This window comes from Filobasidium floriforme (genome assembly GCF_021052385.1).
Source record: "Filobasidium floriforme strain CBS 6241 chromosome Unknown HD553scaffold_19, whole genome shotgun sequence".
Classification (NCBI taxonomy): domain Eukaryota; kingdom Fungi; phylum Basidiomycota; class Tremellomycetes; order Filobasidiales; family Filobasidiaceae; genus Filobasidium; species Filobasidium floriforme.
In genome coordinates, this window is record NW_025763640.1 from 41,393 (window position 1) to 54,075 (window position 12,683).

At 52.7% G+C, this 12,683-nt stretch overlaps 4 protein-coding genes across 4 annotated transcripts; 1 reads left to right on the forward strand and 3 right to left on the reverse strand.

Annotated features, from left to right (window-relative positions):
* Nucleotides 1-512: 512 nt before the first annotated feature.
* HD553DRAFT_85597 (kinase-like domain-containing protein) lies at nt 513-2,859 on the reverse strand. Its single transcript, XM_046184544.1, has 6 exons — nt 1,839-2,859; nt 1,653-1,751; nt 1,419-1,535; nt 1,233-1,350; nt 798-1,165; nt 513-715 (listed from the first exon to the last, which is right to left on the reverse strand). The coding sequence occupies exons 1-5, from the start codon at nt 2,760-2,762 to the stop codon at nt 825-827; spliced, it is 1,599 nt and encodes a 532-aa protein (XP_046034434.1). The 5' UTR covers nt 2,763-2,859; the 3' UTR covers nt 513-715; nt 798-824.
* A 1,906-nt stretch (nt 2,860-4,765) lies between these two features.
* HD553DRAFT_351671 (uncharacterized protein) lies at nt 4,766-6,163 on the reverse strand. Its single transcript, XM_046183632.1, has 5 exons — nt 5,904-6,163; nt 5,744-5,826; nt 5,482-5,664; nt 5,230-5,379; nt 4,766-5,148 (listed from the first exon to the last, which is right to left on the reverse strand). The coding sequence occupies exons 1-5, from the start codon at nt 5,926-5,928 to the stop codon at nt 5,062-5,064; spliced, it is 528 nt and encodes a 175-aa protein (XP_046034435.1). The 5' UTR covers nt 5,929-6,163; the 3' UTR covers nt 4,766-5,061.
* Nucleotides 6,164-7,473: 1,310 nt separating this feature from the next.
* HD553DRAFT_315850 (dipeptidyl-peptidase) lies at nt 7,474-11,423 on the reverse strand. Its single transcript, XM_046180539.1, has 16 exons — nt 11,114-11,423; nt 10,838-11,039; nt 10,666-10,775; nt 10,523-10,606; nt 10,423-10,452; nt 10,101-10,355; nt 9,875-10,035; nt 9,507-9,813; nt 9,257-9,438; nt 8,973-9,196; nt 8,813-8,914; nt 8,425-8,750; nt 8,303-8,366; nt 8,219-8,233; nt 7,915-8,155; nt 7,474-7,842 (listed from the first exon to the last, which is right to left on the reverse strand). The coding sequence occupies exons 1-16, from the start codon at nt 11,318-11,320 to the stop codon at nt 7,740-7,742; spliced, it is 2,613 nt and encodes an 870-aa protein (XP_046034436.1). The 5' UTR covers nt 11,321-11,423; the 3' UTR covers nt 7,474-7,739.
* A 169-nt stretch (nt 11,424-11,592) lies between these two features.
* HD553DRAFT_351673 (uncharacterized protein) lies at nt 11,593-12,670 on the forward strand. Its single transcript, XM_046183633.1, has 3 exons — nt 11,593-11,866; nt 11,929-12,292; nt 12,369-12,670. The coding sequence occupies exons 1-3, from the start codon at nt 11,684-11,686 to the stop codon at nt 12,545-12,547; spliced, it is 726 nt and encodes a 241-aa protein (XP_046034437.1). The 5' UTR covers nt 11,593-11,683; the 3' UTR covers nt 12,548-12,670.
* The last annotated feature ends 13 nt before the right edge of the window (nt 12,671-12,683 follow it).

Sequence of the window (12,683 nt, forward strand, 5' to 3'; positions counted from 1 at the left end):
ATTGCCCACAATCTGATCTCGGATAGATTGACGGGTAAATTGAGGGCAAACGTGGGGCAAATAGTACAAATACCCCCAATCTACGCGCGTCTAAATTGCCTTATTTCCCTAAGTGCGGGAGATGAGACACCCGGTCATCGGGCCGTTCGGTTCCTTGTCAGTCCACCGCGTTCCAGGTCTTGGCGTCTCAAAGAGGCAACTTTACGATTCTCGCCATTCGCCAGTTCTATCATATGGTATCAAATGCTTGCCTCCTGGAAGAATCAACGACTGACGGCTTGAATGATGAATCGCTCGGGAATAGACACGTTGAAGAGTTTTGGGAAATGGCGAACATAGCAATAAGGCCCGGCTTTTCAGGCTGACAGGAACCTCGCTCACGCAATCTCCTGATTATGCACATGTATATAGATAGATGGATCCGCGAGTCAAACAGTAAAACACAGCTATAGATCCAGTCGTTCGTGGGTTCGCTAAGGGAAAGAGACCAGGTCGAGAACTTGCTAGAGCGTCCCGTCGAAGCAGGCCGGATCGACACCGTCGGGTCGTCCTTATCCTGCCATCTTTGCCTCTAGCTCGTTCGGAGCCTGATCTCCCCTCTGCGTTTCGTCAGTAGCGGCGCGAGGATTCCAAAGGAAAGCAGTATCGTGCCCGCCTCCCTCCCTCCCCTCTTGTAATCTGATTGGGGATCTATGGAAACCTCGTAATCTTGATCCTGAGAAGTAGAAAATAGTCGTATCATCCTCCTTCCCTGCTTCTTGGCAGTTCAGCCATTTCCGCGCCCTTCACCCTCTTACGCATCTCACTACGCCCTCGCATCCTCCCTACGAGAGGACGTACGGCGCGCCCTCGTGCGTGTGCCCGTTCTTCGACTTTCCGTCCTTGCATTGCTCGATCTGTACGACCCATTCATCCTTCAAGACGTCCTCTACCGAAGGCCTCATCTTGGGATCCGGGTTCAGCATCTTTTTCAAGATCGAGTGACACTCCTTGGGCATCAGGTTGTGCAAAGGTTGAGGAGCCGAGGATTGAGCGTATTGATTGACGTATTGAGCGTAAGAAGAATCGGAAGGGTTCTTGGCGATCCTCCAGGGGATCTCTTGGAACTGCATGCAGTAAAAGACGATGGCACAGGCCCAAATATCGACCGCACGGGCGTCGTATTCTGCGAGGGAATCAGTTTGATGATCAGCTTCAGCACTTTGCATCGAATGCCTGCAAGTCAAACGTACCCTTCTGCTCGAATTGTTCGGGCGCGATATAAGGTTCACTCCCACACAGCCCTTTACTCAAGTGGGTCTTCTTTTCCCAACACATCCTGAAGACGTCGGAGACACCAAAGTCGGTGATCTGGGCGAAGGAGGCCATTCGTCAACCTCTCTTGACCAAAACCCTCGTCCAATGCCCTCGCAACTCACCTTGATGTGACCTCGGCCGTCAAGCAACAGGTTCTCGGGCTTGATATCCCGATGAGCGACACCCATAGAGTGAAGATACTCGACTCCCTTGAGAATCTGCTTGAAACAGCACTCGACCTCGCCGACGCTCATGTTGCCCTTCTTGATGGCGGCGTACAAGTCTCCACCGGGGCAGTACTCCATGACTTCACACCAATGATGTTGCTCGTCTTGAACGAGATCGACAGTCTCGACGACGTTGGTATGGTGCAAGGTCGAAGAGATGCAAAACTCTGAAGTAAGCTTCTTGACGTATTCCTTCTCGGATTCGTTCTTGCGTCGTTTACGGAATTCCTATAATAACACGAACGGAAGAGAGAATTCAGCTTCGACGCCACGCACACTAGATTGTGATCGCGTCCGATCAACGAAATGACCTACCTTGACGGCATAGAGTTTCTCTTCCGATCGATCCCACTTGTGAGCGAGCTTGACGACGGCAGTCGCACCTCGACCGATAGCGGCCTTTTCACAAACTCCGTATTTCTTGAACAAGCTGGCGGTGCTGACATTGTCACCCTTCTCGCTTCCCTTGGTACTACCCTTTTCGCTCCCCTTGGCAGAACCGGCAGCCGAGGCTTTCCTAGCGAGCTTCGGTCCCGATCCCAAGAGATCGCTCAATTTGAATTTGGTACCACCGTTATCGCCCTCTTTGACGCTCGGGGCCCGAACAGAAGGCCCACGGGAAGGACTGCGCTCGGAACCAGGCCTCGAGGGCGTCGCGTTGGCCAAATGACTGTTCTTGTCGGTAGGCCCTTGTGCGTGAGGATCGTCGTGGTTCTTCCAGCTGTTCTGCCTCTTAACGCTTGGATGTCGGCTAGGAGGTTTAGAGCCCGGTTGCGAACCGTGATCGCCATCGCTGTATCCGGGACTGATAGGGCCGGGACTGCCAGGAGGCGAATCTCGAGCACCGGGGGTCCCAAAGCCGTTGGGCTTTCGGTCGGGCAACTCGACCCTCATGCCGTTCCCGTGATGACTCTCAGAATGCTCGAGACGTTCCCTCGCGGCACGCTCTTTCTTGTCTTCCCCCATATGCAGCATCTTGTGCAAGAACGATTTCTTCTCTCCCCCGTGTCCCAGCATGATCGGTTTCGATGACGGAGTCCGCTGAGGCTGAGGCGCATGAACGTGGTTCTGCGACCCGGCCGAGGTATTACGCCTAGTGACATGGGCCTGAGGAGGGAAAGTAGGCGCATGGGAGGATAGCTCGGCAGCGCTGATACTCGAAGTAGCGAGCTGAGAGTGCTTGATGACCCCGGCCGACGTCTCTCTTGACAAGCCGCCAGGTGTCGGGGGGATATTCATCTCGTGAGGTTCTGGACTCGACCCATTGGATGAGATGGGTTTGACTGTGTTATCCAGATGTTATCAAAGGGGTACGTCGAGCGATGACCGGTACGACCAGCAAGAGGCGAGAGGGCCATTTTGTCGAGAGGAGAGCAACACAAACAAATTAGTGCCACCGGTCTCGACCGCGAACGGTATCAAGAAAGAAAAACGCTACTGACACGAAGGGAACGGGAATGCCAAGTTGGGCGAATCAGAACCAGCGATCCCCGTAGGTAAAGCAGACGTTCCCCCTGCCGTAGCGAGACCCGTGGGCAATCCTCCATACCCTCCACTTCCGGGTGTCCCCGCGGTGCTCGCCATCCCCGGTGTCTGGAGGTCGGATTCCTTGGATATGCCTCTATATGTCTCTCTAGGCAGGGCGATCTCGCCCGAACGCAAGTCCTTGGGCTGGATCAAGGGGGGTGTGCCGTGTGGCGAATTATTGGCGGTGCTGGCCGCGGTGGCGGTAGTGGATACATTGAGAGACTGTTGTAGGTGCTGGGCTAACGAATCTGGAGCTGTGATGGGTTTGTAAGCGGATGCGGTATTGTCAGAGACCTTGACGGGTTCGTTCTGTGTTCGCAAGATGGGTCGTGATGAAGAGGGGCGCCAAAGGTTGTCGGTCAAGGTAGGGTTTGCGCAGCAGAAAGTTGGCAAGGAAAAAAGTGAAATGGTCCAAGATCAGCTTTGTTTCCACCAGATATCCGTACGGATGGGCAGCCATAGACTGACCTCGTCACTGCGTATGTCCGGTTCGGCCTCTTCTGCCACATCCTCTAATACCGACGACATCTTGCTCGGTTCGCCTGAATGCGACATTATACCGCCCGAATCTGCTGAAGAGTCGAAGGGACACGGACGATGTGTTGACGATACGGGCTGCCTGTAAAACTAGGCCGTATGTGGTAAAGGGCAGAGGTGTGGCGAAGATTATTGAGTTGGTCGCTGCCTGGGAGAGGGTTTCCCGTGCGAGAAAACAGACCCCCGTCGAGTGGCTTGCTTGTAGTTTGGATGACAAACGCTGGTGTACAGGTTCGAATCGATCCGTGTCAACAAACGCTCATCGCCTAGCTCTAGATTGCTTGATCGAGAGAGACGAGATCGTTGATGCTTTGATGATCAGACGACGAGGTTGATGGGTTTGACTGCGAGATTGTTGTATAGGTCGACCCGTCGATTTTTCGCCTGCTCTCTGATTCGAGGTACGGCTATGACCGAGCCTCGCCGTAAAGGTTGGTAGTGATTCTAGGTCGAGCGCGGGTGATGGGTGTCAGCAGGTGACGACGAAGCAGACGACGATCCCAGAGGGGGAGCGATGGTTGCACAGGTACAGATGAGATGATCTATCTTTGATGTATTGTGATTGCTTGACAATGATGGATGACGACGAGATGATGATGTGAACGGGCGAGGGAGGGTCGGATGTTTCGCTTACAAAAGCTGCTTCGCTCGCTCGCTCGCAAAGAGGTGCAAGTTGCCACAAAGAGCGAAACGGAGGCAGAGGGACAGAGGGACAGGCAGGCTGCTAGCTGCTAGGGAGCCTAGGTATCCCCGAGAACCACGAATATCTCACTCGCACTCACTCTGGATCCGCGGTGTCCCGTTTTTCGCTTCCTCTCGGCGGCGAGAAAACGTATGCAGGGGGCTCCCTTTTTCCTTCAGTGTATGCAGTGTGATGGCTGATCTCGCTCGAACTTGCTCTGCCCTTTCTCCTTGGACGAGGACGTTTCGATTATATGACAGCTCAATATTCACACTCAGACACATCCCCCCTCGAGTTCTAAGGCCCCATGCGGTGCTGCCTCGACTCCACCATTCTGGGACGTTCGTTCGCCCGCCTGCGCTCGTCAAGGGGCGAAATGACCCAAATGGGGCTGCGCGCGCGGGGGCGCTGAGCTACTTTTGCCAGCCAATGGACCCCTCCCGAGCGTCGACAACGCAACTCGGTAATTATTAGAACTCGATCCCTCGTCCTTTCGATTCATTGTCCCCCTTCCTCACATAGAATCGAATCGACCGGTAATACAGCGAAGTAGGGGTGATGATGAGATGAGAGCAGTTGGTCATCTGCGCTGGTCACGTCTCATGACAGCCAGAACGTCGTCATGTCCGTTCAGCTACCTCTGTGAGGCGCATCTGTTCCTCAGGTCGAACAGTCTCCATCCTAAGTATTACATGCTTCAAAATTCGCTCTAAGTATACAGAGTACTCGTCGTATTGATTTCCGTCAGTGGAGCTCGTCTCATGTCTATTCTTCCGATGATCCTGTGCTCGTTCAGTCGGTGTAGAGACCGCCTTCGCCGCCATCGGTCTTGGTAACCGAATGTCCGTGTTTCGAGGCCACCGGCTTGCCCCGTCGCATCTGTACCCAAAAAAGCTTCAGCGCTTCGCTCTCCGCCTCCCGCATCTATACGACCTGCTCCGAACCAAGACGAGGACTCACATCGTCGACCTCTTGTCTCCACCCTTTGAACTTTTCCTGCAGAGCCCTCCCCACATCCGAGAGGCCCGAACCGCTCTCATCCTCGATGGCGTTGATGGCCTCGGTGAGCGAGTGGTCGATCTTGATCATGAGTTCCGAGAACATCATAGGCTAGTACGAGCAGGACCAGGGGATGTCAGCATGGGTAAAGCAGGTCCGTATGGAACCTGACATGGTTGGAGCTGCGGTCAGACTGAACTCAGGAGGACTCACGTTCGAAAAGACCACCCTCGGGTCAGTAGCCGTATCACTAGGCCCGCCCGTCCCTGGTACACCCCCTGCCGCTTGCGGGACGGCCTCGGCTTGAGATCCTCCTGCAACCCCACCGGTCATGGGCTGATCCACCCGGTTTTGTTTGGCGGAACCGGCGGGTTCGGGGGCGACTTGAGGAAAAACCTGGTTCGGAGACCGACAACAAGAGAAAGGCTGAGGATCAGATCAGGTGTTTATGTGGGATCGACCCAAGAGAACGTACACCACCGGGGTTCTCGGCGGATTCACCGGGACCCGTGGGCTGGTCCCCATAGGTAAGGTCGTCTTCTTGGACCTTGGGGTTGCCTGTAACACAGTGGAGCAGTAGCAGCTACGACTTGAGCCATGCTCGTTGATCCCATTCCGCTGTTGGCATTACTCACTAACGGAAAGCGAGCCAGAATTCATATTGTATACGTTGTGTCGTCGAAGGAGTATGTGGCTAAAAGAAAGAGTACTAAGGGTAATGCAAGAAGCGTATGAGAAGATTGAGTAAGTCGAGCTTCAGGGATATCGGACAACGTTAGCGATTAATAACGTTCTTGCAGCTATTTAACCAAAGGATGTTAGTGCAGTGGTCGAAGTTGATCGGCCTCGCCCATCGCCGAGGGCCTAGAGTCTGACGTCATTTTCTGGTGTTCGTGTTCGGCTATCGTGTTCGAGGGCCTCGAAATGATTAATGATTGCGACAGCATCGGACGTAGAGCACTTGATTTGATACAAGCCAAAGAGCCGAAGACTGCTGTTCCAGCTGATCGTCTGTGGCATGTGGAACTACGATGTGAGGCGCGAGATAAGGATTTCGAAGAAAAATCTATTAGAAAGACGATGTCAGGGCATGATAAACTAGGGAAGACGACCCGCATGAGTATTACTTGGAAATCTGGCGGGTTTTTTGGCCTCCAAGTGCAGAACGCGATCCTGATGAAGGAGGTGGCCGCTCTACTGGCCAGAACTGAATAGAAACACTATCAGCGGTCGCGGGGTCATCCCGCAATTGACCTGGAACTTAAGGAAAAATTGAAATAGCTGAGGAGTGTTTTTATCTTTGGTTTAACGATATATTTTTTAATTACTTTAGACAAACATCAAGCTTCTTACTCGTCTATCGGCTAGGATGCGCGCCTCTCATTCTTCATCAGAATTGATCGCGCGAGGGCGGGGTTCGACTCCCCGGTAGGAAATATCTTTTTGCCCTGGCTGCCCTTTGTTTTTTTGATCGGTTGGCGTTTCGCAGGCGCTTCGTCGTCAACCGAAGCATCAATTACCATGCAACATGCTCCGACACCAGCCTTACGTCGCCCTTGTACGCAGTGCATGGAGTCTTCCGCTTTCCCCGGGTTCGAGTCAATCGCTATCATTCCATCACTTCAGTCCGACACGACAGTAGCGTTCATAAGCAAAGGGAAAGAGGCTTAGGACAGAAACACTTAAGCGCGTGACGTGAGGGACCGTCGAGTGCCAGCGTCTTTCCCGGGTCTTGTTTCACATGACGCAATGGGACGCCTTTTTAGGGCTGTGCTGCGCCAGGCTGAAAGACTCATTTGAAACTCATTCCTTTGGAGGGGAGCTAAGGGTTCTTTGTTGTTTTCGTTTTCCGCTCACGTGCGTTGGCATTCGCCCTAGACATCAACAAGATCCCGCACATTCCTTTGAACCGGGCGATGATGTACACTTCGAAAGTTGTCGCAAATCCACGAAGACAAGACCGGGCGAATGACCGAACATTGCAGGGAGGTGACAACGTCGTTGATTCAGAAGAGTGTTGAGTTGTGAGTGAGAAGGTCTCAGGAGGAAGTCGTAGACATGACATTACTACAAAGGGATCTCGTGAATGGCCTGGACTCCCTGCCCCAGAATCTTCCACATGGCTCATCTTCACTAGCTGACGGCACTCAGTGAGGACAAAACGGTCTCACTTGCATTCTTCGGCGCGACGAATATGCATGCGATGTCAAACAGTCCACGTGTTCAAACATTGTCAGTCATCATGGATATAGTTGCACTCGATACGATCCTCGAACCATTCGAGCGCTTTCATTCTCACGCCCGGAAGACAGGCTTCAGGTACCACACGACCACCGAAGGCGTGATCAGCCTTAACAACAACCTGTTTACTGGCGGTAACCGTTCAAGCGCGATCGATTACATCGAAATAGACCTGGCACAAGTCTATTCTACAACGGTAAAAAATGGGTTCGCCTCTCGCACCATTCTGCCTAATCGTGGACCTTCCTATTGCCGCTCCACTTTTCGTCCAGGAAGGCAGTCATGAACTCGTACACCTCTCTGTACGCTCGGAAGCCAGACATGGAGTGGTCTCTGTGCCAAAGGCCACAAGGCAAATTCAGCAAGTAGGCCTTGGCGGAAACGGAAAGCGTAGGTAACACCCACGAATCGGTAAACATCCTGAAACGGAAACCTCTGACTTGAGCCTGAGTGAACTTTTCGAGCAAGTTTGCTGTGTTGGCGTAATGAACGTTGTCGTCTCCGCTGCCGTGCGCGAGCAAGAAGTCGGCGTGTTCAAACGCAGTGACATTGTTAACTGCAGAGTTGACGTATCCCAGCTCGTTCTCTTCCGGCGTGCTCATGTAGCGCTCAGTGTAGATTGAGTCGTAGTACAGCCAATTCGTCACTGTCGCGAAAAACGATCGATTTGTTGAGTCGCGTTTTGCCAGATTCAATGTCAATTACTTACCAGGAGCGACAGCCACTGAAGGAAATGATCAGGTCGAGATCCATCAGCTCCTAGGCATAAGAATGATTGCATGATAATACTTACTGCCCAAGGTAAAGATTCCAGAGTCTGCTTCGATAACCTTACTTGTAAGGAATCCACCAAAGCTCTGAAAGATGTGCCTGTCAGAATCCCTACGTGCAGGAAGGACCGCTGCGCCAGCTTACCCAACCCCAAATACCGATCCTCTTGTTGTCGATGTACCGTCTCTTGGCCCACTCTTTGGCAGCATTGATCTGGTCGATAGTCTCGTATCGCCCGAGGTCATCGCGAACCCAGTTACGGAAAGACCGCCCCTTGAACCCGGTTCCTCTGCCATCTACAGTCAACACGATGATCTTGTGCTCGCATACGAGGTGATGAGACCAGTCTCGGGCAAACTTCTGATTGACCGATTGCGATCCCGGTCCTCCATAAGGATTGAGCAGCACGGGATACTTCTTTCTGCCAGAGGCCTCAAAGTTGGGGGGCAAAGTCTCGACGACGTTGATATCTGTATATGGTTACCATATCGATCAGGGAATAGACGCTTCGCAGAAGGATTGCTGAACTTACCGACCCCATCGCTCTGGATGACGGAATGAGTCCTGATGGGCATACAGAACTCGGAAGAAGTGGCATTGAGCTTAGCGTTGTCCTCAATTACGACATCAAGTCCTGGAAAGAGTGAGGTGAGTTAGCTCAAGTTTGTATGAAGACACGTCAATACCCTTACCCGGTTCATCCACCGTGACTAAGGTCTGCTTTGGTATGTCGGGTCCAAGGTAGTTGAGCAGGTAAAAGCCGCTGCGCGGCGAGAAGCTAGCGCTGTGATAGCCCGGCACGCTAGTGTCCGTCAACGCGGTCATGTTCGAAGCAAAGTCGTCGAGAGCACCGGTTGACGGCAATCGCGCTTGATACAGGTGTCGTTCAGTAGTCGGTGAGGCTGCGAGGAAGTATCTGTCAAGCAGGAAAGGTCTCGTCAGATCACGAATGTCTTCTGCTTCCATTTACACGTACACTAATTTCCGGTTCTGGTCGACGCCCGCGATACCGTCCGCAACCTCCCACTCCCCTTCGGTTACAAAGATCGGATCCGACGAATCGAGAGTGGGGAAGAAGGCAATGTGATTGTAGCCATCCTTGGTTGGGACGATGTCGAGGTACCCGTCGGTCCCCTTGACCGGAATCGCTTGCTGATTCTATCGATTGCAGGTCACGTTGCGTATTAGCATGACTGGTGATACTTGTTGAGAGGATGATAACTCACATGGTCGATCCAGCCATCATCGCCTTCCTCGCCTTCTTTGCCTAGTGTGCGGACTACTTTGCCTTGAGCTCGACCTCCGGTGAAGAGAACGATGTTGCCCTTCTTCGCAGATCGGTCGACTTCTTTGACCAAGAGTTCCTCGCTTCCGAGCCAGCTGACTTCAGCAATGATGCGCTTGTCAAGCGGCATCGATCCTTCCCATTGCAGTTGTTTGGTCGAGTTCTTGGCGGACGCGCTAGCAAGGTGGCCTTGCAACGAGAACATGTGGACCGTGACGATCGGATTAGGAGTGCCAGGCTTAGGGTATCTATCAAGATCGATAAGATCAGCTTATGCTCGGTAATAAGAGGACTGACAGGATTACTAACTTCATCACGAAATTCTCAGGGTACGGTTGCGGGTCGAAAGCTGCACCATTCGGATTATAGTATTGCAGGGTGTAATCTTTGACTTCCGTCTCATCGCTTCGCAAGTACGCAATAATCTCGCTCTGAGGACTCCACCAGAAGGCGAAGTTGTTCGAAAACACCTGGTGGACACATGGGTGTCATCAGATCAAAGTCCGCTGAAGCCTACGGCGAACAGCCGACTCACCTCTTCCTCGTAGACCCAATCAGGAACACCGTTGAAGATAGTATCGCTGCCATCCTTGGTTACTTGAATTGCCTCTGGAACCTGCCCCGCCGTTTCTAACTTGTCGAGGTCTTTCGCGGGAACGACGTAAAGGTTGTTCTTGTAAACATAGGCGATCGAATGGGATGTGGGCGACCAATCGACGTAGGCGATCTCGGCTGGGTGAGATGGCAATCGAAGCGAAAAGGTCTTGTGATCGGACAGTCGGTGAATGTACTGCAGACGGATCGATAGTTCCGAAAAGTCAATGACGATCCGTCATCAGAGGAACGGTGCAACCCACGAAATTTCCGTAGGATGAATGCCTCCAAAGCTGAACAGTTGGGGCAAGTGCAAGAAACATTAGTCGCGGTTCACATGTCCAGGCAACAACCCAAACTCACCTTGCGATGATCGGTCTTCAAGGCGACATATCGCATGTCTGCAGAGAGTCTCCAGTCCTGGAACATTAGCTGATTGCCCGTAGCCTATGCGCAAAATATTCAGCTATGAAGACAACTGGAGAGAGATACGATCACCATCTCACCTCTCTGACATCCGTCGCATTGAGTAGCACCTCCTCGTAGTCGGGCTTGCTAGCGTCTTGTAGAACGATATCGCCCTCGTCCGTCCTATGCGAGTATACTCCATCGGTGGCTTCCGTCACAGCAAGATCAGTCGGGTCAAAGTCAGGAAAGACTGAGACCGTCGATTCTCACCCTCCTTCACCCAATCAATCCTCTTCGACTTGATGGCAAATGTCCCATTGAAAACGTGGTCCATGGTGATGTGCTTGTTGCCCCCTTTCTTGATCCATGTCGGCGCTTTGAAAGACCTCGCCGAGAAGATTCCGATCAAGGCGGCGAGAGCGAGGATGATCAGAAGCAGAGCAATAAAGGGCTTCCTGGGCTGTTTTCGTGACTATGTGTGGCCAAGCGATGGACGCTGATCAGGATATCTGTTTGTGGGACCATGATCTTGATGGTATCGCTCACCGGCACCTTCCCGTACAGGAACTCGTCTTCCTCTTCCTCCCCTTGCTCCATCTTGCCTTCGTCTCTAAACCTCTCATCCTTTTCAAAGACTGACCGATCGAGGGCTAGCTCATCGATGCTATCTTCCGAATACCTCGGCAACTCAGAACTCCTTAGACGCTGGTCCTCCGTGTCGTCGGCCTCGAGAACGAACTGCGGGCGAGACATCTTGACGCCGTGTCTCCAAGTGTATATCGCAGATGTCGATCCAAAGAAGAGAAATGGACGGATCTATCGAGGAGCGAGGAGATAGAGACCATAAAATACCATGCAGCGCATTTATATACACACTTGCACCTTGTGGTCCCCCCCTCCCCATCGGACTTGAGCGAAAGCGCGGCACGCGATCAGCAGCTCAGCAGCAACTCGGGGCAGGGTCCGTGGGTCAAAGCTTCATTCCTCTCACATATCGTGTCGCAAGTCTATCGAATACATCACCATCTAGGGACCCACCGACATATACAATCTGTCTCCTGCTCACATAGTCGGAGTAGACGCTTTGTGTGGACGTCCGCGCCGGTCGGACTCGGCATGCGTGCAACATGGATCAGCCGCTTGCAAGAGAGCTTGAAGTCACCCAAAACAACGGCATCCAAGTCGGCAAAGCTATCTGCTGGAGTTGAAAGACGGCCCAGACCTACGGACCCGAGGATAGCTGGACCTATGAACACACTCTCCCTGAAAAGCTTACCTCCGACTAGAAATGTCCTCAAGGTGAGTAGTATATCCACCAGGCAAACCATAACGTAGAGCTAATCCTTGACGTACCTGCCTAGCTATGCAAAGTCCAGTGGATCACAGCAGGAAGAGCCATGATGAGCAATCCCAAGGGGGTCTCGTGCCACAGCCCGCACTTTCACCTTCGGGCCACCCCGAGCACCGAGATGCCGATGCCTACGGCTTCGGCTTTCGGTCCACCTCGTCGTCCACCAAAGGAATTTACTCCCTTTGCGATATTGACCACGATCAAGGGGGTCTCGAAACGGGCAGTCCAGCGGAACCGCGTTCGGACGAGGTTCAAAGAGGCCGTTCGATTGGTTTTGACAAGGGACGCTCGAGCCGCGAACAACAAAGAAGGCGAGATCGCGGTGCCGTTGAGCCAAATCGATGAGGCTTGGGAAGTGGACTTGCTGCTAGAAGGTACGCCCTTGGTTCCTGATATGACACCTGCGAACACGAAGGGAGTTCCTAACCTTTGGCTACACGCCTTGTCCAGGTCACTACTATTCCGCTCAGCTAGAACCTGGTGTTTACTCGGCTCCCATGCCTGAGCTAGTCAACCAAGTACGGCAATCTCTGTTGAGCATCAAACACAAGAAATCGCTAAAGGAGGCAAGAGGGTCATCCAAGGCCGTCTCGAAACCGAAACCCCAAAGAGCAGCCACGCCAAAGTAGACCCTGAAACCCGAGGCGACACCGCCACCACCACGAAACCATAGATGCATAACGATTCTTGTTGTATTTAATGCAAATGACACCCGCTCCTGTACCAAGCGTTGATGACATCACGAGCGCATGATAAATGCCTAGT

Coding starts and splice junctions, on each gene's coding strand:
- HD553DRAFT_85597 (XM_046184544.1), bottom strand. CDS start 2,762: ATGAATATCCCCCCGACACCTGGCGGCTTGTCAAGAGAGACGTCGGCC. Junction 1,536..1,652: donor CCTTGCACCATACCAACGTC/GTCGAGACTGTC, acceptor AGCGTCGGCGAG/GTCGAGTGCTGTTTCAAGCA. Junction 1,351..1,418: donor ACGGCCGAGGTCACATCAAG/GTGAGTTGCGAG, acceptor TCCTTCGCCCAG/ATCACCGACTTTGGTGTCTC.
- HD553DRAFT_351673 (XM_046183633.1), top strand. CDS start 11,684: ATGCGTGCAACATGGATCAGCCGCTTGCAAGAGAGCTTGAAGTCACCC. Junction 11,867..11,928: donor CGACTAGAAATGTCCTCAAG/GTGAGTAGTATA, acceptor GTACCTGCCTAG/CTATGCAAAGTCCAGTGGAT. Junction 12,293..12,368: donor AGTGGACTTGCTGCTAGAAG/GTACGCCCTTGG, acceptor CGCCTTGTCCAG/GTCACTACTATTCCGCTCAG.
- HD553DRAFT_315850 (XM_046180539.1), bottom strand. CDS start 11,320: ATGTCTCGCCCGCAGTTCGTTCTCGAGGCCGACGACACGGAGGACCAG. Junction 11,040..11,113: donor TCCTGTACGGGAAGGTGCCG/GTGAGCGATACC, acceptor GGCCACACATAG/TCACGAAAACAGCCCAGGAA. Junction 9,814..9,874: donor CCTGAGAATTTCGTGATGAA/GTTAGTAATCCT, acceptor CGATCTTGATAG/ATACCCTAAGCCTGGCACTC.
- HD553DRAFT_351671 (XM_046183632.1), bottom strand. CDS start 5,928: ATGAATTCTGGCTCGCTTTCCGTTA. Junction 5,827..5,903: donor TTCTGGCTCGCTTTCCGTTA/GTGAGTAATGCC, acceptor ACTGTGTTACAG/GCAACCCCAAGGTCCAAGAA. Junction 5,380..5,481: donor CGAGGGTGGTCTTTTCGAAC/GTGAGTCCTCCT, acceptor TGCTCGTACTAG/CCTATGATGTTCTCGGAACT.